General features: G+C 44.9%; 1 protein-coding gene across 1 annotated transcript in view; it reads left to right on the top strand.

Annotated features, from left to right (window-relative positions):
• Positions 1–26,245, top strand: part of PCSK6 (proprotein convertase subtilisin/kexin type 6) — a 205,087-nt gene that overhangs the window by 156,698 nt on the left and 22,144 nt on the right. Inside the window, exons 13-17 of the mRNA XM_088452719.1 lie at positions 296–432; positions 13,315–13,491; positions 21,817–21,919; positions 22,236–22,432; positions 23,280–23,367. Of these exons, the coding sequence (XP_088308845.1) occupies positions 296–432; positions 13,315–13,491; positions 21,817–21,919; positions 22,236–22,432; positions 23,280–23,367 (702 nt within the window). The remainder of the gene's footprint in view (positions 1–295; positions 433–13,314; positions 13,492–21,816; positions 21,920–22,235; positions 22,433–23,279; positions 23,368–26,245) is intronic.

Raw genomic sequence — 26,245 nt, 5'->3', positions numbered from 1 at the left:
CTTGTATTGCTTAATGCTTTCTGTCAAGAACTAGGTCACCGCTTCATGCATCTCAAACAATCTTGAAAAATAGAAGTGCCTCTCAGTGTGTTTCTTCCTGGTAACGTACTGTATCATTTGTTTATCTGTCAAAAAGCAGCCACAACTAGATTCCACACTTCAGAGGCTATTTCATGCAAAAGTTCCATCATTCCAGTAAGTTGTACTATCCAATACAATGATTTTATGTAGCAACATCGCTTTTCAGTGGAATTAACCTTTCTTTGCATAGAATAAACAGCGGTTCTCTTTCCAGGACATTTGATTACTCAAGCGAAGGTTTTAAGAACTGGGAATTTATGACTGTTCATTGCTGGGGTGAAAAGGCTGAAGGGGAATGGATGCTGGAAATTCATGATATCCCATCCCAACTGCGCAATCCAGAGACACAGGGTAATTGTCACATGCATATGTGGGAAACCGGCCGTATCCAAACACAAGTTGCATAATAGAAAAACGAATATAAAAAAGTGAAAAATTAAGCTGATGTGGGTGGTTGGTGTCACCTCTGTAGTAGTTTGACACTTGATGGATGTTGCCATTGCGGTGATAAACAAGTCGACCCCTCTATAGGGCAGTGTGCTTGGCAAGGAGCAGAACTTTGAAAATGCCAAGGGTCAAATGTATTAAGTTAGAAGCAATAAATGCATTTTCACAGATCACAAGTTTGTTTCATACACAAACTTTGAAAAGTCATACCACTTTCTCGAGTACTGGCTTTTGCTTTGGGTGTGAGCATAAAGAATAGAAAACTCCCCCACATAAACCAGGGTCCCCAATTGGACTGCACAGGGATACCAAAAGGTAGTTGACTTCAATGCAAAATCTGAGTAAGGGGCCCCCAAAGCTCACATCCCTAATATCCTCCAGGCAGTTGAAACCACTTGACAATTGTCTTAGGCTGTTTTTCCATGTTCCCTGGCCATCTGTTCTGTTTTTTTCTTCCCCACTTTTCTCGATTCTGACTTGCTAAAATTGCTGGTGGTTTTTATTAACTAAATTGACAGTGGTTTTGGGCTGTAAATCATCATTGTTTTTTTTTCTCAAGTTAGGATGGCCAGTGTATAAAAATAGCATTTGTTCCTCCAGATCCTGCAGCATTTAATAGACTATAACATGTTTATGATCTTCTATGAGAAACTTGGACAGCGATATAACTTTCTGATTCTGCACCAGCTATAAATAATGTGGGATCATTTGAGTTTCTGTGCAGAATTAGGATCTGAAAGATGCAGTCCCACTTCATCCCTTCCTTGTCCTTACTTAATTTGAATTACTTAATAAGGTGGACCCCAGTTTGACATTCACTAAGTAGTTTAAGGCAAACAAGCGTCCCAAAAGGACACTGATGACAAGCTTTATGGCCCGGTGGGCGAAGAAACCGCAGCCAACTCGCATAGGAAGTGGAGTGTCAGCCCACGTGCTGAACCCGGATCAAAGAGCGATGTGTGAACATCTGGCAGTGTGCGAGGACTGGGCCAGGATGGGTGAGAACATTAGTCTACAGTGAGCATTAGTCATGGAGCTTATTCATATTATGTGTTTGCTCTCACTGAAAACAAAACATTTCAGGCAAAAACACATTAATCTCACGGCTTGTACAGAATGGTGTTAACCGTTTAAGAGCAACTATAAACTGTGGTTGGAAGACATTTTAATTGCTTGCATAGACAATGGCCTCTAGGAATTTCCAGAATGTTATTAATATTGATGTGTTGACAGTTTAGATAAAAGGTGAAGATTAATTTCACATTGAAAGTAGTAGGATCAGGTTCAGGTTTTAGGCACTTTTGGGGATTGAATATTTTCAAATGTCAATCATGGACTCCCTCTGCTAGAAACATGGGTATTGCTGTTGTGACCAATAAGTAGTAATCTACCAGTTAATAGTTTTCTATAAAAACACCAGCCATGGAGTAACAATATGCCTGGTTTTGTGGTAGCATATGGGATTTTGGTAGATTTTTCATTTAATGGTTTGATTCTTGTCCCCCACCATATACAGTGTGAGAATAGGGCTGACCGCCTGAGAATGCTGCTTTGTAGGGTTTTCGTTTCTTATGGAAAGAATGAATTAGTCTTGCAGGGTTGGTTTATACCCCTTTTTTCACAAATCTGTTTACAGCACCGAGTTAAAAATCCCCATCAACAGCTTGATATATGTTAAAAGCTGTGCAGAGCTTTCATACTTCAGTAATTCTAGGTTTACCCCCAGGGCTGGGTTGGAAACTAATAGTGGCCCTAGAAAAAAAGAGCTGGAAGTGACCTCATATTTGTGGGACCAAATCAACTGTAGGCGGAGCAACATGAAAATAGGTGGAATTAGTAAATTATCCCTTCAGACCTAAGCAAGGCAAAATCAACAGGTAGGTGGCGCTACAGCAACACAAGGCAGATAATTTTTATTACAAAATAGTGAAAAAAAAAAAAAACTACTGCAAAATATAATTATCTAGTGCCAATTTATACACCAAAATCTAAAACCCAAAGAATTTAAAATAAAATAAAATAATAATCTACATTTAGCGCAGTGTAATCCATTATTCTTATTATCTTCACGATATTTGTATCGGTGTACATTAGAAAAAATTGCAATAGTGTATCAAGTTCTAAATATCTGGAAAACACCCTGTGTTCAATAATCTCCACAGAAAAGTGTTGCAGTTCCACCATTCCAGAATTCAATACTACTTATAGAACCCACTGTCTGGAAATATCCTTCAAAATATGCCTCTCAAAATATATGAAACTTCTTTCCTCATTCCTGATGAATACAAATCACAGAATCTCCGTTTCAATGGCTATTAAAGAGCAATAACAAAAACAATCTAATGTAATAACGTTGGGTGTATTTTTAAAAGGTTTAATCAAATACTCATTTTACAAGATAAAAATGACAAGCCGTATAGCGCCTCCTCCCCACACCTCTAGTGGGCCCTGTGATGCCGCACAGAGGTACGTCCCCCCTGTGGGCCTTGCGATGCCGTACTGTGCTGCCCCCAGCTTTGCATGTCCTACCCATTAGGGTATCCTTTAATGAGCTTGACAAAATTGTAGCCCATCAGTATGCTGGGAATTGGCAATGTCAAAAAGTTTACGTCTGCGTAATAAATATTTAAAGTCCTGAGGTTCCGTTTTGGAGCATGAATTGACTACATTCTTATTAATAATCATCGGACATAATGGTTGTCAGTGCTTAGGTGACATGTACACTATGGTCTTTCATTTGGGGGAAGTGACATTGAACCAGGTATGTTACTCCCACACTACTTTATGTTCCCTCTTGTGAAACACTTGCTGATGCATGAAACAGCTGTATCCAAGTATATTTGAAGAATAGGGTCTGATAATGTTTATACTGTATGTTGGCCACAGCACTCAGTCATTAGCTAGCAGTGACTTAGCGCCACTCCCTTTGACTGCAACCGAGGCACAACTGACTAGTGCAACAGTTGTGGGAAACCACCATGGCAGTACTGGTTTAATTACAGGTAATTGCAATTAAGACATGCCTGCCTCGTGTTACATCTATACAGTTGTTTTAAAAAGCGCAAATGTAACGATATTCCAACATATGATCTTCAAAATTGCTACTGCTGCCCATAATGTATTTGGTGTTCATTAGTGAAAAGAACTGAAAGAACTCTGTTAGAGGAATAAGCTAAATAGCACAGTATGGCTATGCTTCCTTAAGTGACTGTTTTTTGGGTTTTTTTGCATGGAAATACCAGGCTCAGTTCAAACATAATTGGGTTGCTTCTTCTGACTTCAACCACTCTTCCTAGGAACCCTGCAAACCCTGGCCAAACACCAGAACCACTTTCCTCCAACCATCCAACTAGTTGGTTGGAATGAAAATCCAGTAACGTATGGGAGCAAATGACAATCAGCAATTTGCTCCCAAACACCATAAAACACGAATATAGTCGTTCAGGCAAGTTGGTTATATCTTTTTAATTTACAAAAAACTTGTCTGAACAACAGCTTTTGTCCATTTTCTGGTGTTTGGGAGCAAATGGCTGATTGTCATTTGTTCACATGCATTAACGGATTTTCATTCCAACCAACCAACTAGTTGGATGAAAGTTGGTCTGGTGCATGGCCAGCGTAAGGGGGAGAATTCAGTTAGCTACGATAATGCGAAAACTTAACATATATTAAGTTTTCGCACACTTATTCATTTTTTTTGTGCAATCATTTTGCATCTTTTGCCTATGCGCGCTCCCGTTTTTCGCACAATCCAATTCCAAAAGCCGCAATGCGACATTCTCCCGAAAACTGTCCATGCTGAAAAATACAGCAGAAAATGGGGAAATCTGTATACAGGTTGAGTCTCCCATATCCAAAATGCTTGGAGCCAGGGGTATTTTGGATAATGGAATATTCCGTATTTTGGAATAATTGTATATCATACTGAAATATCTTGGTAATGGGACCCAAATATACACACACAATGCATTTGTGTGTTATATACACCTTATACACACAGCCTGCAGATAACTTTATACAATATTTTCAATAATTTTGTGCCTCAAGCAAAGTTTGTGTACAGACATGAAATTCATTTGGTTCATATACACCTTATACACACAGCCTATAGGTAATTATATACAATATCTTTAATAATTTGTGCTTTTAGACAAAGTTTGTGTACATTGAACCATCAAAAATGAAAGGTTTCATTATCTGTCATGCCAAAATAATTCCGTATTTCGGAATATTCCGTATTTCTGAATATTTGGATATGGGAGACTCAACCTGTATCAGAAAAAGGCAAACCTATATTGTTTTCCTATGTTAAAGTGTATTAGTGGCCCTAATAAAAGTATTTGGGGTTCTTAAATTGTCAAATGGCTGTTATATGCATTTTGCTGTAACAGTGGAAAAATGTTGGAAAGCAATATTTTGGAGGTCAAAATAAATGCTGCAGTTGAATAAGGGGTACATTAAAATGGATGCAAATATATTTTTGTAGCATTTTAGGGCACTTTTAAAACATTTTTGAAATACACCTGGTGCAGCCACCTGCAATGTTTAAAACACGTGTCCCGTCCCCCCAGTTGGTCATTAAGGGGCTGTCTAATGGGTTCTGCACCAAGTCCTGACATTTTTACCTTAAAATAGAGGTTTTGCACAACTTCTCACCTGCACTGGTGGAGGAGAAAACTTTTTGCCGCTTTTGGCTATGGAGAATTCGCAGATACGAAACCTGTGGCTAATTGGATTGCCCGATAAATATAAATTTGCACGATAAGCCGTTTTGTTTTTTTTACCGAAAAGCGGCTTATCATAGTTAAATTCATTCTCTCTTTTTTTTTTTTGTTTTACACCCACATGACCAAGAACTATAACTACACCTCCAAGATACAGTAGATAAGTGGAAATTTTTTTTACAGCTTCCAGCACCGGTTAGGTTTTACCGCCCATAAATCCCTGTAGTTCCAGGACGGCATGGCTTCCTACCCTTTCTAAAATCCCCGACTTGCTGATTCCGATCATTTTCAGGTTGTGATCGGGGAATAGAGCCTGTACAACATGGTTTTCCCCAACCACGGCGTTGGCAGAATGGGAAATTGGGGCAATTTATGGGCCCCATTACAAATTTCCTCTCTTTCACTAGCCATGACACGGTCTGTTCATAATGTTTCGTGTAAGTCTGTCATCTAGAATTACTTTTTTTTTTTTTTTTTTAATATTCACAGGACTAACCTTTTTCCCCACAGACCATGTTTTATGGGATTAAACTCCTCTCGTGTGTGTCCATAATGTCATCCGGATGGGGCCGACTTATCCCCTTCTTTGTGGGAGTACCCAGTGATGAGGGGATTTTGGTTGCAGGTGAAGCGTGACGCAGAGAGAACATTGCTTAATTATATACCCTAGGGGTGGTAAGAAACTCCTCCATGGCGCCTTCCTCTGCAGCTAAATAAATAATCCTTCAGAACTGGATCCCTGGTTCTTCTGTATTTTCTGTATATTAAGCGCATTGATTTTGTTTGTTTGGGTTTTTTTTTTTAATCCCCATTATTTTTAAACTTTTTCCAACTTTTCATTATATACTCTGGATTGTTGGTTTCAACATTTTATATTTGTTCTTCTGTTATCTAGAATGGAGATATCCATATACAGTCTATAATGTGTAAATCGCAAATGTTACTCTTCAATAAAATAAATGGAAATTCCAGTGTTAAAATTGAAGCAATAAGTTCAACCTTTTCCGTGCAGCCATGAAAGCCAAAAAAATCATGTAACTTTGCACCTTGGCAAAACCATGGTGCTCTGCAGGGGGTATAAATGTAAAATGTGCAGATAAATGTAGATTTGGAAGGGACGTGTCCAAACTCAAAATTGTGAAAAAGCTGCCCAGCATTTGTGGGCTACATGCAAAAGCAGCCAGTATTTACCCTGCATGCTAATACATATATGCACTTGCACCCCTTGCACAGCAACATGGTTTGTCCACATGCAGAGTTACTTGCTTTTTATTTTTTTTGCTTTGCTCCCAACTCAGACTCAGCCCCGTTTGTGTAGTATAAACTGATTGACATTATACAAGTTAGTGCGGTCTTCTAGGGCACAGGTTTATTTTTTGTGGAGTGATGCCCCTTAGTGGGTCCCTATCACTTATGCTGGGCATACACTGCCAGATAAAATGCCTGTCAGCCCACAGGTGTCGGCGGCATACACTGTGAGATATCTATGTATTAGCCCCGACATCTGCGCTCCTCCCCCTGGGGGAGGAGACTTTTCCCTGTTCCTTTCATGGGAAGGAACACAGGAAATGTCTGTCTGTCGGCCGCTGCCGGGCATACACTGCCCGATGCGGCCGCCATTTTAACTCCCAAATATCGCATCTGAGGGGCATACTGGTTGATCCGGTATGCCCAACCGAGCGATATTTAACCCTCGGTCACCCGCACATACGCTACAATTATGGGGGCAATCCGCGGATATTGAGCTGATCCCCCCTCGATAATTGTAGTGTGTATGCCGAGCTTAAGAACTACTTTAGAGGTTATAGACATGTGGAAATGTATTTAGTTTAAACTTCTATATATTTCTAAAGGATGGTTTCTCAGTAGACAGGAATGATTCACTGGTGTTCTGCATAGAGTCACTAATTAGCTGGTCAGTGTAATGAAGGTCCTTTGCATGTAGCAGCTGGAAGCCAGTTTCTCAGAAGAGGTTTCTATTACCTGCAAGTAAAGTGCTCATTTTCCTGTCCCAGCCTCTCCTGCCTGGGTTATACAAGGTTATCCTCTTGGGTTTTTTTTCTTCTCATTACTGGACATTTTCCAAGTATAAATCTGTTCCTCCCAAATTATGTTTACGCGGTGTCTGTAATAGTTTTTATTTTATTTATATAAGGGATGCACTTTTCAGACGGAGCTTCATGTCACTGTCACTGCTGTCACTAAGATGACACTGGCAAACATTCCTTTAATCTTTGATTGTCAGGAATAAGTCTGCCATTAATGCCACAAATAGCCTAGCTTATCAGGAGGGATGAGTCATTCTGTGCACAGATGTCATTTCATTTGTGAACCCTGCCCTCCAAACTAAGAAGATCTACAGGATGTAGCACATCTAGGTAAATTGCTATTTGTGACTTTGCACAGCACACATATGGGCCCATCTAGAATGTTGCTCATAGCGCCACATTCAGGTCTCTGAGTCGCGCCTTGGAACGTTGCGTGATGGCTGTACTGTGGCGTTCTACAACGTAAGAGAATCCACGGCATGTAATACACTGCTTAACCGCTGGGTGGCGAGTGTGCGACTGATGACATTTGTACTACTGAATACCTTACTGTAGAAGTGGATGGATATCCCTGACAAGCGGGCCAATCACGTTCACGTAGTGTATTTGCATGTACGCACAGCTAATCTTTTTTTTAATATCGCAGAAGCTCGTTGAACGGGACGCAAATCAGTACACATACAGTACTGTACGGTATTGTAATTGCCGTGCTGTGACGGTATAACTGATACGCACACACAGCTTTTCAATGAGACGGGATGAATTATTATTCACTAATGGTGGGGATATGTGTTTACATGTACTAGTATAATATTTTGAAAGGAAGACACATTTTTATTATCATTATTATATCTCCCTTGCTGAGCCCTCCCTAACGGCAGCGGATGGGTGGAGTGCACAAGGATTCCGTAGATGGATGTGCAAGTAGTCTTGGCGTAGTGGTAGAGCAGTGGTTATACATTGCCAGGGTTCAAATCTCACCACAGCCCAATATTGTTTTCTCTTTAGTCTGGGCTGGGGGACACTGGACCATGGGTTGTAGGCGGGAAGGCGTGGATTTGGCACTAACACTGAAATCTATAACTCCTCCCCTCTGCAACCCCTGACTTTCAGTGTAAGTTTAGTGCCTGTGCAGAGCAGCCCTGGTTTAGCTTAGGGATTGTTTTCCTTATTTGTAATGGTATGTTAATTTTTTAGTATAGGTACTGTGCGCTGCTTATAGCAGCACACAGCTGGAGCGTAAAGCGGCGGGAGAGCCGCCTCTGAGGGGGGGATGGCGCTGAGCGCTTCCCCCATTCCACACACTCCGGTCTCTGAAGAGACTGTCCGGGCCCGGGGATAGTGCGCTGCTGTTACCTGGTAGAGATGCAGGCAGTCAGCATGGTCCTGGATGGCGGGCGCCATCTTGCCGGGTTTCTTGTTCACGGCTCCTGTGGGGAAAGCACCGACTACAGACCGACCGCAGGTGAGACCTACAGCAACACCACACTGGACATACTGTTCTTGGAAGCTATGCAGTGTTGGGCCTGATTAGTACTTGGATGGGAGACCACCTGGGAATACCAGGTGCTGTAGGTAAATGCGTGTCAGTCCACTTGCTTTCCCAACTGAGGAGAGTAACACTTGAAGGAAGGAGCAGTGAGGCTCACTTCAGTATGATGGGGGGAGGAGCCATGGCTGCTGGTTCCCCCCGCTCTCCAGTGGCAAAATTCAGGCTCCCAGAAAGTCTGATCACAGCACAAGCCTGAACAGCATGGAGGGAGGACAGAGCAAGCTCCTTTTCCTCTGCAGCGTACAGCTAAGTAGTTTTCAGTATTACTGTAATCTGTTCTTGTGCCTGCTTGGAGTATTTGCATATTCATTGCCACTTGTTATATTTTTTAAAACAAAATACAAAAAATATATATAAAAAAAAAAAGCTTTTCTGGGCTGACTGCTGCGGCAGGGCAACGCAGGAAGGGGGGTGCTATAATGACGGACAAAAAGTTCACAAAGGGCCAGAACCCCACTATGGCTATATTTTTTACATGTGCCCAGTGTCAGGCTAAATTGCCGTGTGGACAACTGGATGCAGGGGCTTTGTGTATGCAATGTCAGCTGGGGCCCACGTGTGCGCAGCCAGCTGGGGGAGCCACTCCGCTTACGGAGGAGCCGGCATGGGCTCAGGCTATTCACTCTCTGACGTTGCTCCGCGGTAGAGAGGAATTAGCCCAAGCATGGCGTCTCGCCACAATTGTAAGGTCCCTCGATTTTGTGCAAGGTCCTGAGATCCTTTGGCATTTGCAGTGGATGCCATGGCAGTTCCATGGAACTTCCTTCTGGCCTACATTTTGCCTCCAATTCCCAGAACAGAACTTCGATCTTACATAAGACGGACTCTATTGGTTCTCTTCGAAGCCCACAGATGGGGCTGGCCAGCCACAAAGCAGACCATTGCAAAACTTCTCCGCTCAGTGATTTCAAGGGCTTACTCAGAGTCTGGGCTCCCGGCACCAGCTAGGGTGTTGGCTCATTCCACTAGGGCTGTGGCGGCCTCCTGGGCGGCGCGTCACGGGGCCTCGGCTGAACAGGTTTGTCGCGCAGCTACCTGGTCCTCTGTCCACACGTTTATGCGGTTCTACAGGTTTCATGTTTTTGCCTCCGGGGACGCCCATTTTGGGCGTACAGTTTTCCAGTCAGGCAATCTGAGTGTTCCCTCCCATGGGGGCGGCTTTTGAACATCCCATGGTCCAGTGTCCCCCAGCCCAGACGAAAGAGAAAATAGGAATTTTGGGTACTTACCGTTGAATCCTTTTCTCTGAGTCAGGCTGGGGGACACTGCGTTCCCTCCCTCACGCTCAGCAGTATTCAGTATGAGTTATGATTTTGGGGTCGTATTGACAGTCAATTTAATTTTTTTATTTTTCGGAGTGACAGTGTCACTGAGTATTGCTTCTCCTTACCAGGCACTTTTGCAGTTGTACTGAAGTCAGGGGTTGCAGAGGGGAGGAGTTATAGATTTCAGTGTTCGTGCCAAATCCACGCCTTCCTACCTACAACCCATGGTCCAGTGTCCCCCAGCCTGACTCAGAGAGAAAGGATTCAACGGTAAGTACCCAAAAATCCTAATATTGATTACTTTCGTTTCATTCCTCTATATTTTTTTAATAAAATACAGTGGTGGATCCATCTGCACTAATCGAATTTCACACACCCACAGGTGCTGGGGTTCAGGTACTCAAACGCAACCTCAGTTTTAAATAAGACCACATGATTTCTTGTTCAATAATGTTGCAGTAGTGTATTGAAGGCACTACATTGCTCCACAACTCCCCCGCACTCTGCAGTGACACCCCCCTACAGTTACTAGGGTGCAGGGGCTCGAGTGTAGGGTTTCAGGGGCACAGAGACATCTCAGACACACGCACAGCTTTCAATGAGATGAATTATCCCCTAAACCTAACCCAAACCCTAAAGACAAATGATCATTGTGTCGACCATTTTAGTGTCGACCTTTTGACCAAACCTTAACCATTAAAAATTAACATCAATTAAAAAAACATGTCGACCATATTTAACCTTTTTAACAAACTCGAACTCTAAAAAAAAAAAGTAAAAAAAAAAAATCATGAGTCGACCATTTGTGTAGACTTTTTGACCAAACACTTAAGGTGCATACACACTAGACGATATGCTCCCTGAGCGATATCGTCTAGAGTGTCCCCGGCAGGCTGTGCTCAATGTCGTTCATGACATTGAGCACAGCCGCTGAACGATATCATTAGCGATATCGTTCAGCGCCGGGCTCTCTCACCCATTCCCTGACATGCAGCAACCTGACGAGGTAGTCAGGTTGGCCTGCATGTCAGCGCGATGAACAATGATGACGAACGACCCGCGGGAACGCGCGTCGTCGTCATCGTTCATCTTTTTTGTGTTAAAAATGGACGATAAAGTGGACGACTGAACGATAACGATATCGTTATCGTTCAGTCGTCCACTTTAATCGCCCAGTGTGTACGCACCATAACTGTATAAAATAGTTACCCAAATATTAATTCATTCTGTCTCATTGAAAGCTGTGCGTGCGTGTGACCCCTGTCTCAGCCACTAAGACAAAAATACTAATAAGTATAGGACTCACACATACTGTACTGATTTAAAACTTTTACACATTCTTCTACAGCCCTAATTCCAAGACAAAAACACTGTACTATAGTGTACCGAATCACAGGTTCTGTCAGCCAATCGGGCTGTAATACAGAAAATGCATTGGATATCGGATGCATGCGCAATGTAGTTTAGGAAAAGCGACACCTGGTGGAAAAAAGTTGTATTACACGCTATGATTTTTTTTCCAGTGCCACTGTACATTCTGTTGTGATTGATACTAAAAGGCGCGACTCAAGGCGTACCGTGTGGCGTGAGATGCAGGGCGCGCTACATGGCTTATGGATAAACTAGCTGGGCCCATCTGTACACCAACAAGACAAGGTGACAGGAGCTGTCTGATATTTCATACCATATGCACAGTGGCTAAGGAGTTTTATGCCCAGTGCTCCTTTTTAAAATGGGCTCTTGTTGCCATGCAGTTTATTTTATGATGCCGTATCCATGTTGAACAATCCAGAACCCCAATTGAATTATCCTAACCTACAGACACCCCCTATGCAGACATAAGGAGGTAAGAGTGTCGATGGGGCTCCTCTGTACTAGGGTGGGTGAGGATTAAGTGGGGAGGTTATTGGTATCAATATTTAGATTTAACGTGATCTGTTGAAGGAAGGCTGCCCCATTGGGTTCCTGCACTTGCTGCCCCACAATAAGTTATGTGTTTTTGCATACACATTGCATGGTGTGGACACTTTTCTGCTGACTAGCCATTAATAGAATTGTCCATTTTGTTTCTACAAGTATTGTGCTTTCTGCTCTTAACCAGCACACCAGGCATGGATGCATACAGTATATGACAGATCTTTCCTGTGTTGTCACCAGAGCCGTAACTAGACTTTTTGGTGCCCTGTGCCAGAGAGCGCATTGGAATCCCCCCCCCCCCCCATTTTTTTAAAATAGGGACATAAGAACACCTGAAAACGGCCATGGCCTCATGGGGAAGGGCCAGGGAAGACATAGGGGAGATCAGGAGATGATGGGGATAAAAGAAGAGGAAGCTACAAGTGAGAATGATAATAAACAGGAAAATTGACAGGCAAAAACAGCACGCCCTGCGGTGCCTTGTGCCATGGCACTGATCGCACTACCCTAGTTACGGCCCTGGTTGTCACTGTGGCCTTTTATGTTATCTGTATATCCAATTTGGCGCAATTTACAATGTTTTGCAGTCATTGTAAAGTGACGTGCCAAAGAGTAATCTCTGGAGCTGATTCAGACCCGCTCACTATGATGCGAACGCTTGTAGCTGGCCGATAGTCACTTTCTGCGCATGTGTACGCATCAAAATGCGCGAACAAGTGTAAGAGATCGGGTTTAATTCGCTCGTTGTGCAGTGACTGCCCAGCAGAGTGAGTGACAGGAGAAGCCTTTTGTGGGTGGTGACAGGAGCTGGCCACTGGAAATGGGGGAGTGGAGGTGCGAACGCAGGCGTGCCTGAGTGTTTCAACACCGTTTCAGAGCCGTGCATAATTAAAAGGCAGCGTCATAGTACACCACTTGGTGGGATTTTGCTCTGAAGTGGTCGCAGTGCTTGCGGCAGGGTATAGTCAACCTCAAGCGCTGCGATCGCATCCGATGGTGCTCGATGTACCAGTGTTTTCATCCACTTCCAGGAGATGACATGCGCTAGTGGGCGTCTTATGAAAGGCTGGTGGGCGTCTGCATACACTAAGTGATCGCATGCCAAGACATACTGGGCATGCTAATGCTTTGCCGTGCGATTGCCTGCCTTGCTGGGCGTGCGCTGGATTTGCATACGCAGGCTGCGAGCGAACACACCTAGAGAGCCGGTCTGAGTGAACTCCTCTGTTCGATAACTACCTGCAGTACTGTATATCTGATACTATAAACCTGTGTTTCAGGGAAGTTGAAGGAATGGACACTTATCCTTTATGGTACCGCTGAGCATCCGTACAATCCTCATGGTTTTCATCAGTCAAGATCTAAAACATTGGATATATCAACTGCTGACCTGGAGCCTGCTAAGGCTGCTCTCTTTCAGAGTGCCCTGGAATTTGAGGAAGAGGAAGAGTATTCAGGTACAAGCTAGGGTATGTCATGTATGTACAAAATGACTGAATTCCCATATTAACCTAAATGTTCTACATTTCATCACAACAGTTAAATGGCACCACTTTGTAAGACTTTTGTACTCTTAACTGCTGAAACCACCACTATCCTTTCCAGTTTTCTGATATAAAGGAAATATGCATTTGCCCACCAAACTAGCTAAATTGTAATCTGACGGCTAGCCAGCTGTGTAGGCTGCTGCATGCGGAGAAGGAACTTGAGATTTGTAGCGTATACATTGTGTAGGTTCATGTGTCTTGTACTAGTTGCTGATTTTGATATTCCATTGCAGCCAATCACATGTTAGAGATGAATCTTGCCTGAAGTGCGTTTTGATCGCACCATTCATTCCTGTGACGGCATGGGTGCGAACACAGTGCGCGTATCCGCTCGCGGTCACACGCCTTGCGCCATGCATGGCGCGATTTGCTGCGTACGCAGCAAAGATGTAGCAGGAAACAACTGTAAGTGTGGGGATGGAAATTTAGTTTTGTATGTGGCAAGTCCTGTTGTCTGATGCACAGTGGTTTGGATAGAAACTGCCGTCATCTAGGACACACCAATCCGACGAGGATTGGCGGTGGATTATTATTAGACCTCAAAACCGCCCTTTAGTAAATGCTAGCCATTATAATCACAGTCAATCTGCGTCTGTTTTCAGTGGGTTCCAATGTGAAGCCCGATTTAAGGTGCGAACGCACAAGAGACGATGAAAATCAGCGATTGAACGATTACAACATCGTTATTGTTTAATCGCTCATTAATCGTTCATAAATCGTCCAGGAAAATGTCAAATAACCAGCGATGCGCGCTCCCGCTGGTCGTTTTTTACATCTATAATCTCCTGAACATACAGGCTAACCTGCCGATAACGACAGGTTGGGCATGTTCGGGGATGAGAGGGGGTGCCTGCACTGAACGACATATTGTTCAGTGTGGGCACATAATCCACTGCACTAGATGAAGAACGATTGCACGATTACAATGTTGTTTTTTTTTGTGGTTGGAGTGTAAGATAATAGATTGATATATCTACTGTAAACAGTTTATAATTAAATGTCACTTAACAAATATGCCACTCAACATTACATTTAACCTCCATGCAAAAGTTTCCATCCTTCTGGATAGGCACGTGTTTACAGTCTACTGTGCGTTACTGGGGTTCACTGAGCTTGTTGCTTCATTTTGGGAAAAGGATGCATTTGATTAATCTGTACTCTGCTGCAAACATTAGCTGTAATACCAATGTATCTGTACCCTGCTGCAATAATTAGCTGTACTACCAATGTATCTGTACCCTGCTGCAAACATTGGCTGTACTACCAATGTATCTGTACCCTGCTGCAAACATTAGCTGTACTACCAATGTATCTGTACTCTGCTGCAAACATTAGCTGTAATACCAATGTATCTGTACTCTGCTGCAAACATTAGCTGTACTACCAATGTATCTGTACCCTGCTGCAAACATTAGCTGTACTACCAATGTATCTGTACTCTGCTGCAAACATTGGCTGTACTACCAATGTATCTGTACCCTGCTGCAAACATTGGCTGTACTACCAATGTATCTGTACCCTGCTGCAAACATTGGCTGTAATACCAATGTATCTGTACTCTGCTGCAAACATTGGCTGTACTACCAATGTATCTGTACTCTGCTGCAAACATTGGCTGTACTACCACTGTATCTGTACCCTGCTGCAAACATTAGCTGTAATACCAATGTATCTGTACTCTGCTGCAAACATTGGCTGTACTACCAATGTATCTGTACTCTGCTGCAAACATTGGCTGTACTACCAATGTATCTGTACCCTGCTGCAAACATTGGCTGTAATACCAATGTATCTGTACTCTGCTGCAAACATTGGCTGTACTACCAATGTATCTGTACCCTGCTGCAAACATTGGCTGTACTACCAATGTATCTGTACCCTGCTGCAAACATTGGCTGTAATACCAATGTATCTGTACTCTGCTGCAAACATTGGCTGTACTACCAATGTATCTGTACTCTGCTGCAAACATTGGCTGTACTACCAATGTATCTGTACCCTGCTGCAAACATTAGCTGTAATACCAATGTATCTGTACCCTGCTGCAAACATTAGCTGTACTACCAATGTATCTGTACCCTGCTGCAAACATTAGCTGTACTACCAATGTCAGGGGAGGAAGCCTTTCCTGTCAGCGGCTCCTCCCCTCAGCTCAGCGCGCCTTTCAGCACGCAGTCTGGCGTCGCTGAGCTGCAGTTACACGGCCACTCCTCCTCTGAGGTCTCCAGCGGCCATTTTCCCAGTGGCAGCGCAGATCTCAGGGAGCACGCGGACCGGTCCCCCGGTGTACCTCTCCCCTGATTAAGGACAGCGTACACAGCACTATAGCCCTCCCAGACACTGAATCTGGGCAGGTTGATTGTAGTGTAAAGGTGCAGTGAGTATATCTTCCTGCATGGTATGTGACTATTGCTAGTGCTGCCGTCTGTGCTTATTTTCTACTTACTGTCCGCTTATACCTATCCCTTTACTTCTCCTACAAGCCCTACAGGTGTGTGGGGGAGGGGCGTTTCTACTGACCTCACTTATATAGATCACGTATTTGTAAGGTCCGTCACATACAGTTGTGTGCTACTCAGTGCCATATTGTGGGCTGTTGTTCAGCACACCGGTGAGTGCGTTTTACTTCTACCCTGGTGCCAGATATATAATATATTCTGTCATGTCAGACGAGGAGGTTGAGCGCTCAGTGGCTCCGGTGTTGGCCTCCTGCGGACGCTGTTCTGCAGGAGTAGATAGGGAGGATTTGTCACAGGATGGCCTGTGTAGTCGATGCCAGGTGGCTCCTGGCCCATCCAGACCTTCTCTGGCGCAGGAACCACCGTGGGCGATGTTTTCTCAAGTGCTGGTGTCTATTGCGGACCGTCTGTCGGTCCCGACTGCTCTCCCTACTAGGGCGGTGCCCCAGCCGACCATCCCCCATTCCCCGGGTGTCCCGCAGTTATTGCGGAGTCCTCCTGGGTCTCAATCAGTAGGTCCCTATGCGGGGTTGCTTATGTATATACAGGCTTCCCCTGTGCCGCAGCAGCCTGTGGTACCTTTTCAGGACCCTATGGCGACTCCTCCACCATGGGTGGATGTGCTCTCCAACTCCGTGCAAAATTTGGCGGCCGCTTCCTCGGCTTTTCAGTCAATGTTGCAGACTGACATGCCTTCTAGGATTTCAAAACGCCCACTCATGACACGGGCTGCTCAGGTATCGGACTCAGAGGGTTCCTCAGATGATGGGGAGGTCCCTGATGACACTGACTCGGACGCCTCGGTCCAGGAAATGGATACCAAGTCGTCCATTAATGTGCGAGCACTAGTTAGGGTGGTGCGAGCTATTCTTCTTATAGAGGATGAGGCACCGGTTCCTAAGTCGAAGTTTCCTAGTTTAAAAAAAACTAAGGTGGCTTCTGCGGTGTTTCCCCTGTCGGATCAGTTGACGGATCATATGGCGGTAGCTTGGCAGGCGCCCAGTAAGAGATTCCTTCCTCAGAAGCGGTTGGCTTCTAATTACCCCTTCCCTGAGGCACATTGTAAAAAATGGGAAACTCCACCGGCGGCGGATTCCCATGTCACCCGTTTAACTCGGGGCGCCACCTTACCATTACCGTCGATATCCTTGCTGAAGGATCCCACGGACAGGAAAGTTGAGACTTGCTTAAAGTCTATTTACTCCCTCTCCGGGGCGGTGGCCCGACCGTCCATGGCCATCTCCTGGGTGGCCAAGGCCATTGAGGGGTGGGCCAATGCATTGGAAGATACCTTCCCAGACGACGCTCCGGATGTCCAGCGGGCATTGTTGGGACAAGTGAGGGACGCTGCTTCTTACATTGGTGAAGCTTCTTTAGATGCTAGTCTGCTGACCTCGCGGGTATCGGCTGCAGCGGTGTCTGGCCGCCGATCCTTGTGGTTGCGGTCCTGGAGAGCGGACTCTGATTCAAAGAAGGGTCTGGAGGCCTTACCTTTCAATGGGGAATTACTATTTGGTCCGGACTTGGACAAAATAGTGGACACCCTGGCTAAATCCAAGTCGGCCTTCCTCCCTTCGGCGGCACTGCCTGCTAAGGTTCGGAGTTCGGCTTTTCGTTCCTTTCGGGTTCAGGGTAAGGCGAAAGGTCAGTCCTTCCCGAGACAGTCTGCGAGTAAGACTGCCTCTAAACCCAAGAAGCAAGCCTGGAGTGCTCGGCGCCCTTCTTCCAAGCAGGAAGATAAACCTGCGGCCTGATGGGATGGGCCTCCCTTTGGGGGACCTCAGAGTGGGAGGCCGACTTCTTCTATTTGCCCAGTGCTGGCACAATACCACCACGGATGCCTGGGTTCGAGAAGTGGTCTCCCAGGGGTACGCCCTGTCTTTTCGGCACAGACCACCCCACCAGTTTTTCTGCACAAGTCCTTCTCAGGACAAGACCAAGGCATTACAGGTTCAGGAGGCTATAGAGTCCTTGCTGAAAGCAGGGGTCATTGTTCCCGTTCCTCTATCACAACGAGGGACGGGGTATTATTCGTCTCTGTTTCTGGTGCAGAAACCCAATGGTTCTCATCGCCCTATCCTCAACTTGAAGTCTCTGAACAAATTCCTCAGAGTTCCCAAGTTCAGGATGGAAACGTTACGTTCCATCATTCTGGCGATGGAACCGGGGGATTAAATGGTGTCCCTGGACATCCAGGACGCCTACCTCCATGTTCCGATAGCATTTTCACACCAGCGGTATCTGAGGTTCGCTATCCTTCAACACCACTATCAGTTCCGGGCGCTACCCTTTGGTCTCTCCACGGCACCAAGGGTGTTCACGAAGATTATGGCGGTCATGGCCGCACATCTTCGGAACCAGAATGTACGGCTGCTGCCGTATCTGGACGACCTCCTGTTGCTGGCGAGCTTCCCGGAGGTACTGCTTCAATATCTCCACCTGACGATCGCTTGCCTGCAAGCACACGGGTGGTTGATAAATTGGAAAAAGTCCTCCCTGATTCCATCACAGCGGATGGTTCATTTGGGAGCCCTGCTGGATTCGCGTCAGCAAAGGATCTTCCTGACTCCGGAGAAGGTCGCCTCCCTACAGCTACGGATACACAGTTGCCTGAGCCGTTGCCGTCTGTCGGTCCATTCGGCTATGAGAGTTCTGGGGTCCATGGTGTCGACATTCGACATGGTGGAATTTGCCCAATTCCATTCCCGGCCCCTGCAGGGGCTGATTCTATCAGAATGGAACGGGTTACCTCACCGGATCCGCTCTCAGGTGCTGGTGTTGTCTCCGGACGTTCGGCAATCTTTGGCTTGGTGGCTTCAGACAGCTCATCTGGTCGAGGGGCGCCCATTTTGGATCCCGGACTGGGTCCTGCTCACGACGGATGCCAGTCTCCGGGGTTGGGGGGCAGTGACCGGCTCTTTGTCGCTTCAGGGTCGTTGGTCAGCGGTAGAAGCACTTCTCCCCATCAACATCCTGGAACTGCGGGCAGTATACAGGGCCCTGCAGTCGTCCGGCCCCGCTCTTCACGGAAGGGCGGTACAGGTGCAGTCCGACAACGCCACCACGGTGGCGTATATCAACCACCAAGGCGGAACTCGCAGTCAGGCAGCGATGTCGGAGGTGTCTCGTATCCTGACTTGGGCGGAGGGTCACATTCCGGCGATCTCGGCGGTCTTCATCCCCGGAGTCCTCAATTGGGAGGCGGACTTCCTCAGCCGTCACGACGTGCATCCCGGGGAATGGTCGCTTCACCCAGAGGTGTTTCAGCTACTCGTGGACAGGTGGGGACTGCCGAAGCTGGACTTGATGGCCTCCCGTCACAATCACAAGTTGCCCGTTTACGGGTCAAGGACAAGAGACGCAGGCACAAGTCTGGTGGACGCGCTGTCGGTGAAATGGACGTTTCACCTGGCGTATCTGTTTCCTCCGCTATCCCTGCTTCCTCGGGTTCTGCGGAAATTCAAGCAGGATGGCGGCATGCTCGTGCTGGTAGCTCCGGCGTGGCCCAGACGTCCTTGGTACTCCGATCTCAGGAGCCTCTCCATCGACGCTCCGTACCTTCTTCCTCAGCGTCGGGACCTGTTGTCTCAGGGGCCCTGCCTTTACCCGGATCTGGGTCGGCTGTCTTTGACGGCGTGGCTCTTGAGACAGCCGTCTTGAGGTCTCGGGGCTTCTCCAGTTCGGTTATTGGTACCATGCTCAGGGCACGCAAGCCTGCTTCAGCACGGATTTATCACAGAGTGTGGCACACTTACTTTCAGTGGTGTGAGTCCAGACATTATGATCCTCAGGTGTTCAGAGTTTCCAGGATCTTGGAATTTCTTCAGTCAGGATTGGATCTCGGCTTACGCCTTGCATCTCTGAAGGTTCATGTGTCCGCCTTGTCCGTGTGGTTTCAACGGCGGATTGCAATACTACCAGACGTTCACACCTTTTTCCAGGGTGTTCTCAGGATCCAGCCTCCCTTTGTGCCTCCTGTGGCTCCTTGGGACTTGGCGGTGGTGCTACGGGTCCTGCAGGGTCCTCCGTTTGAGCCTCTTGAGGCGGTGGAGCTCAAGTGGCTGACATTTAAGACGGTTTTTCTCCTGGCAATTGCTTCGGCCAGGAGGGTGTCTGAATTGGGGGCGCTTTCCTGTCGCCCTCCTTTCCTGATTTTTCACCAGGACAGAGCGGTGCTCCGCACTCGTCCTGAGTTTTTGCCCAAAGTGGTCTCGAAGTTCCACATTAATCAGGAACTTGTTGTGCCAGCTTTTCAGTCCCCTGATATTTCAGCTGGTGAGATTTCCTTAGATGTGGTCCGGGCGCTTAGAATTTATGTAGACCGGACGGCTTCGGTTAGGAAGTCTGATTCCTTGTTTATCCTCTTTGGTTTTCACAAGAGGGGTTGGCCTGCCAACAAACAAACGTTAGCCCGTTGGCTTCGTTCCGTTATTTGTGAGGCTTATGCACAAGAGGGTTTACCTGTGCCAGCCTCTGTTAAGGCTCATTCCACTCGTTCTGTGGGTCCCTCTTGGGCTGCTAGAAGTGGCGCTTCTGCTGTTCAGCTGTGTAAGGCGGCCACTTGGTCTTCTATTCAAACGTTTTTGAGGTTCTATGCGTTTGACACCTTCGCCTCTCAGGATGCTTCCTTTGGGCGCCGGGTGCTCCTTTCAGCACAGGAGCGTCCCCGCCCTTAGTTGAACTGCTTTGGGACATCCCCAAGGTCAACCCTGTGGACCCCCTATGGACTCTGAAGTAGAAAACAGGAGATATGGTAAGAACTTACCTTTGTTATCTCTGTTTCTACGAAGTCCATAGGGTCCACAGGGCGCCCGCCCTGACGTACCTGGCTTCAAATGGGCTGTGTGGCTGGTCACCGGTTTTCCGTCTCCTATTGCTGTGAGTATGGTTTCTTGTGTGTTCCAGTCTTCCTTCTCTCTGTTCCATATTCTCCTCCGGCCTAGGCTGCTTACCAACTGAGGTGCCTGTGGCTCGGGGGCGGGGTATAGAGGAGGACCCAAGTGCATCCTGGGAGCTAAAAGCTTAACTGTGTGGTGCCCATGGATCCTGTTCCAGCTATAACCCCAAGGTCAACCCTGTGGACCCTATGGACTTCGTAGAAACAGAGATAACAAAGGTAAGTTCTTACCATATCTCCTGTTATCTGTACCCTGCTGCAAACATTAGCTGTACTACCAATGTATCTGTACCCTGCTGCAAACATTGGCTGTACTACCACTGATGTCCTAGATTTTCAATGTTTATAAATTCCCACCACAGACCATGTTGGCTTTATTTTATTGAGGTGCTTCTACATCTGTTTCTTATATAGTGAAATAATAGAGGGTAGAGATGGAGGTTTTTCATTAGTATAATCCTGCGGAAAATAACTTGCCAGGGTTATACCAGCCCAGAAAGTGAAAGATGTGGACACCTAACAGTAAGTATAGGGGTTACTTAAACTTTGTGATTAATTATAGAATGACAATAGTTCACTACTTTGAATAATAGCCGTGCTAACATAGCAGATCATTGCTGTGTATCTTTTGGCATGGTTTTGTCTAAATGGGCCATAGCATCAACATATACACCTATAGAAATAAGATGGGGTAGATGGAACCCTATCACTCCTAACTATTAAACTGTTTGGTTACTGTATGTTGAACTTTCACTCTGAGCTAGAATTTGTTGTTTCGAGCTACATTGTCCTTGAATTACTTTCCATGTTTTATGGCTGAGCGCCTGCTTGGTTGAATACTTTGGTTCTCACACAGAGGTAAATGTTTGTCTTTCCAAGGTCCATGCCACGCAGAGTGTGGTGACAGAGGATGTGACGGGCCTGGCGCAGAGCAGTGTCTCAACTGCATCCACTATAGTTTGGGAAGCATGAAATCCGGCAGGTAACTTGTTGCAAGCTCTGTGCAAATGTCCCATTCAGAAGCCTACTTCAACTCCATTGTTACAGTAAAGAGCACCTCAGTACAGCTCACAATAAATCTGTAGCTAGCTTATAGCTTGAGTGATCTTTTCCATTGTAAGGTTCATTTCATGTATACCTTCAAATTGGTGGCTGTAAGCGTAGTACTCCATAACACAATTTACAGTGTGGACAGTCTACCACTAATAACCCTGTTTTGAAGACGGGGACTGAATATTGTTGCCTCCCCATATCTGCTGCAGTGACCGGCTTTGCCCTTTCTTTGTGCTCTGATGCAGGAAATGTGTGAGCACCTGTCCCTCGGGGTACATGGCAGAAGTTGCTGCCAGGAGATGTAGGCGCTGCTACAGGGGATGTGACATCTGCTTTGGACGAGGGCAGTACCAGTGCAGCTCCTGCAAGAGAGGATTCTACCTTCAGCCAGAGAGCAGCTCCTGTACAACGTCCTGCCCAGCAGGGGCATACGCCGATGAAAGTAAAGAGTCTGTAATATGTCATGTTTCCAATTTTGTGCCCCTAAATCAATGTTCTCAGTTCCTTCTAATATCCAACAATCATCCCTCCTCCTCTTTTAACGGAATTTCACAAATCGTAATTTCCTTCCAGATTCCTGCATTCATCCACTGGTCAAATAACTTGTTTTTTGTCTTCTCTGATGACCTTTGTTATATAATAGTAATTTCTATTAAGTCTTGAACTTCTCACCCCTTGCCATCTGAGTGTAATTCTAGTTTATATATGAGAGTTTTCAATATAGCGACTTATCCCAGAGTCTCTGGCAACTGAGCTTAGAAGTGTAGAGACAGATCTTGATTTTTCCCTGAATTTGATGCTTCCATGACTAATCCCTCTTGTGAGGACCGGCTATGAATACACTAGGTATATCCACTTGTGAAGAGTTTGAATTTCTTGTTGTTTTTTCAGGTAAGGGTTTGCTTTGTATGGAGTATGAGTACCTTGCTAAGTATGTGTAAATCTGTCTCTGGGGAACGTTTGAGTCGGTGTGAGAAGCTCCATGTAGAGTAGCAGGAATGTTCAAAATTGAATGCAAATGTTCATGTTTCAAGTGAGAAATGAAGGTGGCTCCTCCTGGTGGAGACTAGCTTTCATGCCAGCCCCCATTTGGGCATGGTCCCAGACAGTATTTAAACATTTCTTCATTCTTTTATTCTAAGCAGTTATAAGGGAAATTTAATATTTTCTGTATCATGATGATCGTGTGTTTCTAGTCATCATTTATCTTGTAGTTGTGGTCCTAAAATCTTGTTTTCTGGAAAATTACTCTTCTGTGATAGATGTTATTATACTTTTTATTCCTTAAGGTCTCAAACGATGCCTCAAGTGTAACCAAAACTGCAAGAAGTGCCTTGGTTACCCCGATAAATGTGTTGTCTGTAGAGATGGCTACAGGTAAGTCACCAGCTACTTTTTAAAGTTTACAGAGTTGGTTATAGCCCAAGAATGAATGCCAAACATAGGAATTTCTATATAGATTACTTATGGAGTAATAAAGCAAGTTTTTAGGTTACACTGTAACATTGTTAAATTATCGTTGAGTATATCTTCCCTGTATTAGCACAAAAACCTCATACATACCACATCTTCGTGTTGAAAATGGTGCTGAATTAGGCTATCCTTACAGAAGGCACTGGGATAAGGTTGCCAAGTCCTTGTTTATAGGAAGCATTTGGTAATACTGTGTACTTATCAGACATATAATTGGTGGCGAAGTGTCTTACAGCAGTTAGAGTAGTACACCTGGTGCTTTTTTTGAATGCACTCATTATTGAATATCATTTTAGGCTGCTATTAATAGCAGAGTTTGCAGAAAATTCTTTTTATGCAAGCATTTGACTACTATGCATGTTTTGTGTATATGACATATAGTTCCTGATATTTTGTGGTGGGGGGTTGGGTACGGGATCCCGGCGGTCGGGATGCCAGCGGTCAGAATACAGACAACTGCGTCCTGATATTCAGAATCTCGGCACAAGTAGTTAAGTGTCCTAACCATAGCCCACCTTTCCCGCAGCCTAAGCCTAAACCATAGTCCTAACCTTAAACATTCCCCTAGTGCCAAACCTAACACGAATACCGTCGGGGTGTCAGCGGTCGGGACTCTGGAAACGGGATTCCGGCACCAGGATGCTGACTACATCCCCTGTAGTGATACAGAATCAGGTTATAGTGGCTAGTAGTTTGAGTTCCTTACTGACATTTTTAGATCGTAAGAATATCACGTCTCCATGCATAACTGTGTTCCCTTTATACAAGGGATTAAATGTTCAAAGCCTTGTGCTACAGATTTTTTTTTTTCACTTTCATGTTATGTTATTACTTTGGTTGTAAAATACTCCAATTATGTAGAAGTTGCAAATCTCTTAAATCAATATGGAAAGAGTTATCATACTTTGGCAGAGCATGAGATGTTTTAGTTTTCAGGTTTACACACTGTCTATAGAGGTTTTACTTATTAACTTTAAGCACAAATATTTACTAAATGAGCAACAGTTTGATTAAATTAAAACAAAACCGTTGAAATGACTCAAATATCAAAAAAGTAGCACGCTTAATGTTCCTATTGGCGACTGGAATTCCTCACACCACATACTGTATGTTTTATATAGCACAGTCATCACATTTATGCAAGATAAGCTCCCAGTACACATCCAGTCAATAAAGGGTCGGAGACATGAATCATTAGAACATGTATGTGCATAAATCAGCCTATAAAGCTAAATGGGATCGTATATGTAGAAAACTAAAAGTAGACATGAGCTGAAACCAAGGAAGTAACAGCAGTTCTTGGGCTCTCCAGGGTTCTAAGGTTGACCGGGTTTTTCTGAATGGTAGAAGCTAAACTAAATGTGTGCCCAAATCTTGTTTTTTTTGAAAGCCGTCAGTTTTGATCTTTGCTTGTAATTTATAATAAAGATCTATTTTGTGTTCTCTCCTTTTTGCGGGCAAGGTCAGGAGTTCATTCCCTTTATTATGATTATAATTTGCCAAGGAGGCTTTGTAAATAATGAGGTGATAGTTAAATGTGGCAAAACACGAGCTGGTGTCATCTGACCATGTTCCAAAAAAGGAACCGGCTTCATTGAGTGGGAGGGATGTTATCTAACAGTCATTTACCCCATTACTAAATCAAGACCCAGTGAGCCCTCAGACAAATGTATCAGTCTCCTAGTGGGATATTGTAACTAACCACATAATTGGCTAAGGTGCCATAAATAAAATGTAAAGCTTTTGGTCTGAGCCCTCCCCCCCCTCTCCTTGTGAAGAGGTAGAATTGGTGTTTCCATAAGACTTGACGAGCTCACTTTCAAAGAAACACATTTGCTTGAACAAATATTATCATTTAGCTGAGTAAATAGGTAATCGAGTAGTGTGTTTGAAAGGGCTCCCTGTGTTGCATTGTGGGTTTGGTGTGCAGGTAGACGTCCTAAAGGCACATTCTCCTTTGTCGGTATCACAGGGACGCATTCATTTCTGTAGTTTTCCCTACTGGAGGAAACGTAGAGAAGATTCCATGGGTCAGTTCTACATATCGCAAGACAGTTAAAGAGTTTAGATGAGAACAGCAGCATAAAGTATACAGAAGTATTCCATTAGTGAGAGGCTGTGACGTTTTCTGCAATCTCTTTCTGGACCTCTGATTTGAACAGTGGTTTTGTTGTCTGCACCCTCGAATGGTCTTCATCTTGACATATTATGCACATACAAATAATGAGACAAAGAAAGACAGTAAACTGAGACAGCTGATTAGCTCCATGGATAATACATATAGAGCAAAATAACATGTAAGCTCTCACGAGCAGGGACCTCTTCCCTCATATGCTTGTCTTTACATTTTCTTCTACTCCTTACTCCCCATAAGGGCATCTAACACTTGACTGCTAACTCCCTGCTGCTTATTGTGAGTGCTTTAATCGCTATTGCAGCAATGTATATAAATCGTGTCCTTGTCATGCACTGTAATGTACTGTAAGTTATTTGTTTCTTGTTTACTTATTAGTTTTATATACTATGTAAGGCGCTGCGGAACACTTGTGCCGCCATATAAATAAAGGATGATGATAATAAAGGAACAAATGGTAGTGAACTATTGAGAAGAAGTAATAAAATACAGAGATAAAGTTGCTTCAAGGTGACTGAGACCGCAAGACGCAAAAATAACTTCTAAGGAGAAGAATTGTCTGGATCTAGGGTGTAGTTAGTGGACTGCCACAGGGACCATAAATCTTTCATGAGATATGATGGAATGAACTAGGTCCTTGAGAGGGGG

This window comes from Taudactylus pleione, unplaced genomic scaffold (genome assembly GCF_031769625.1).
Source record: "Taudactylus pleione unplaced genomic scaffold, aTauple2 ptg000556l, whole genome shotgun sequence".
In the NCBI taxonomy this organism is placed as follows: domain Eukaryota; kingdom Metazoa; phylum Chordata; class Amphibia; order Anura; family Myobatrachidae; genus Taudactylus; species Taudactylus pleione.
The sequence above is the reverse complement of the archived record's forward strand: the minus strand, read 5'-3'. Positions and strand labels throughout refer to the sequence as shown.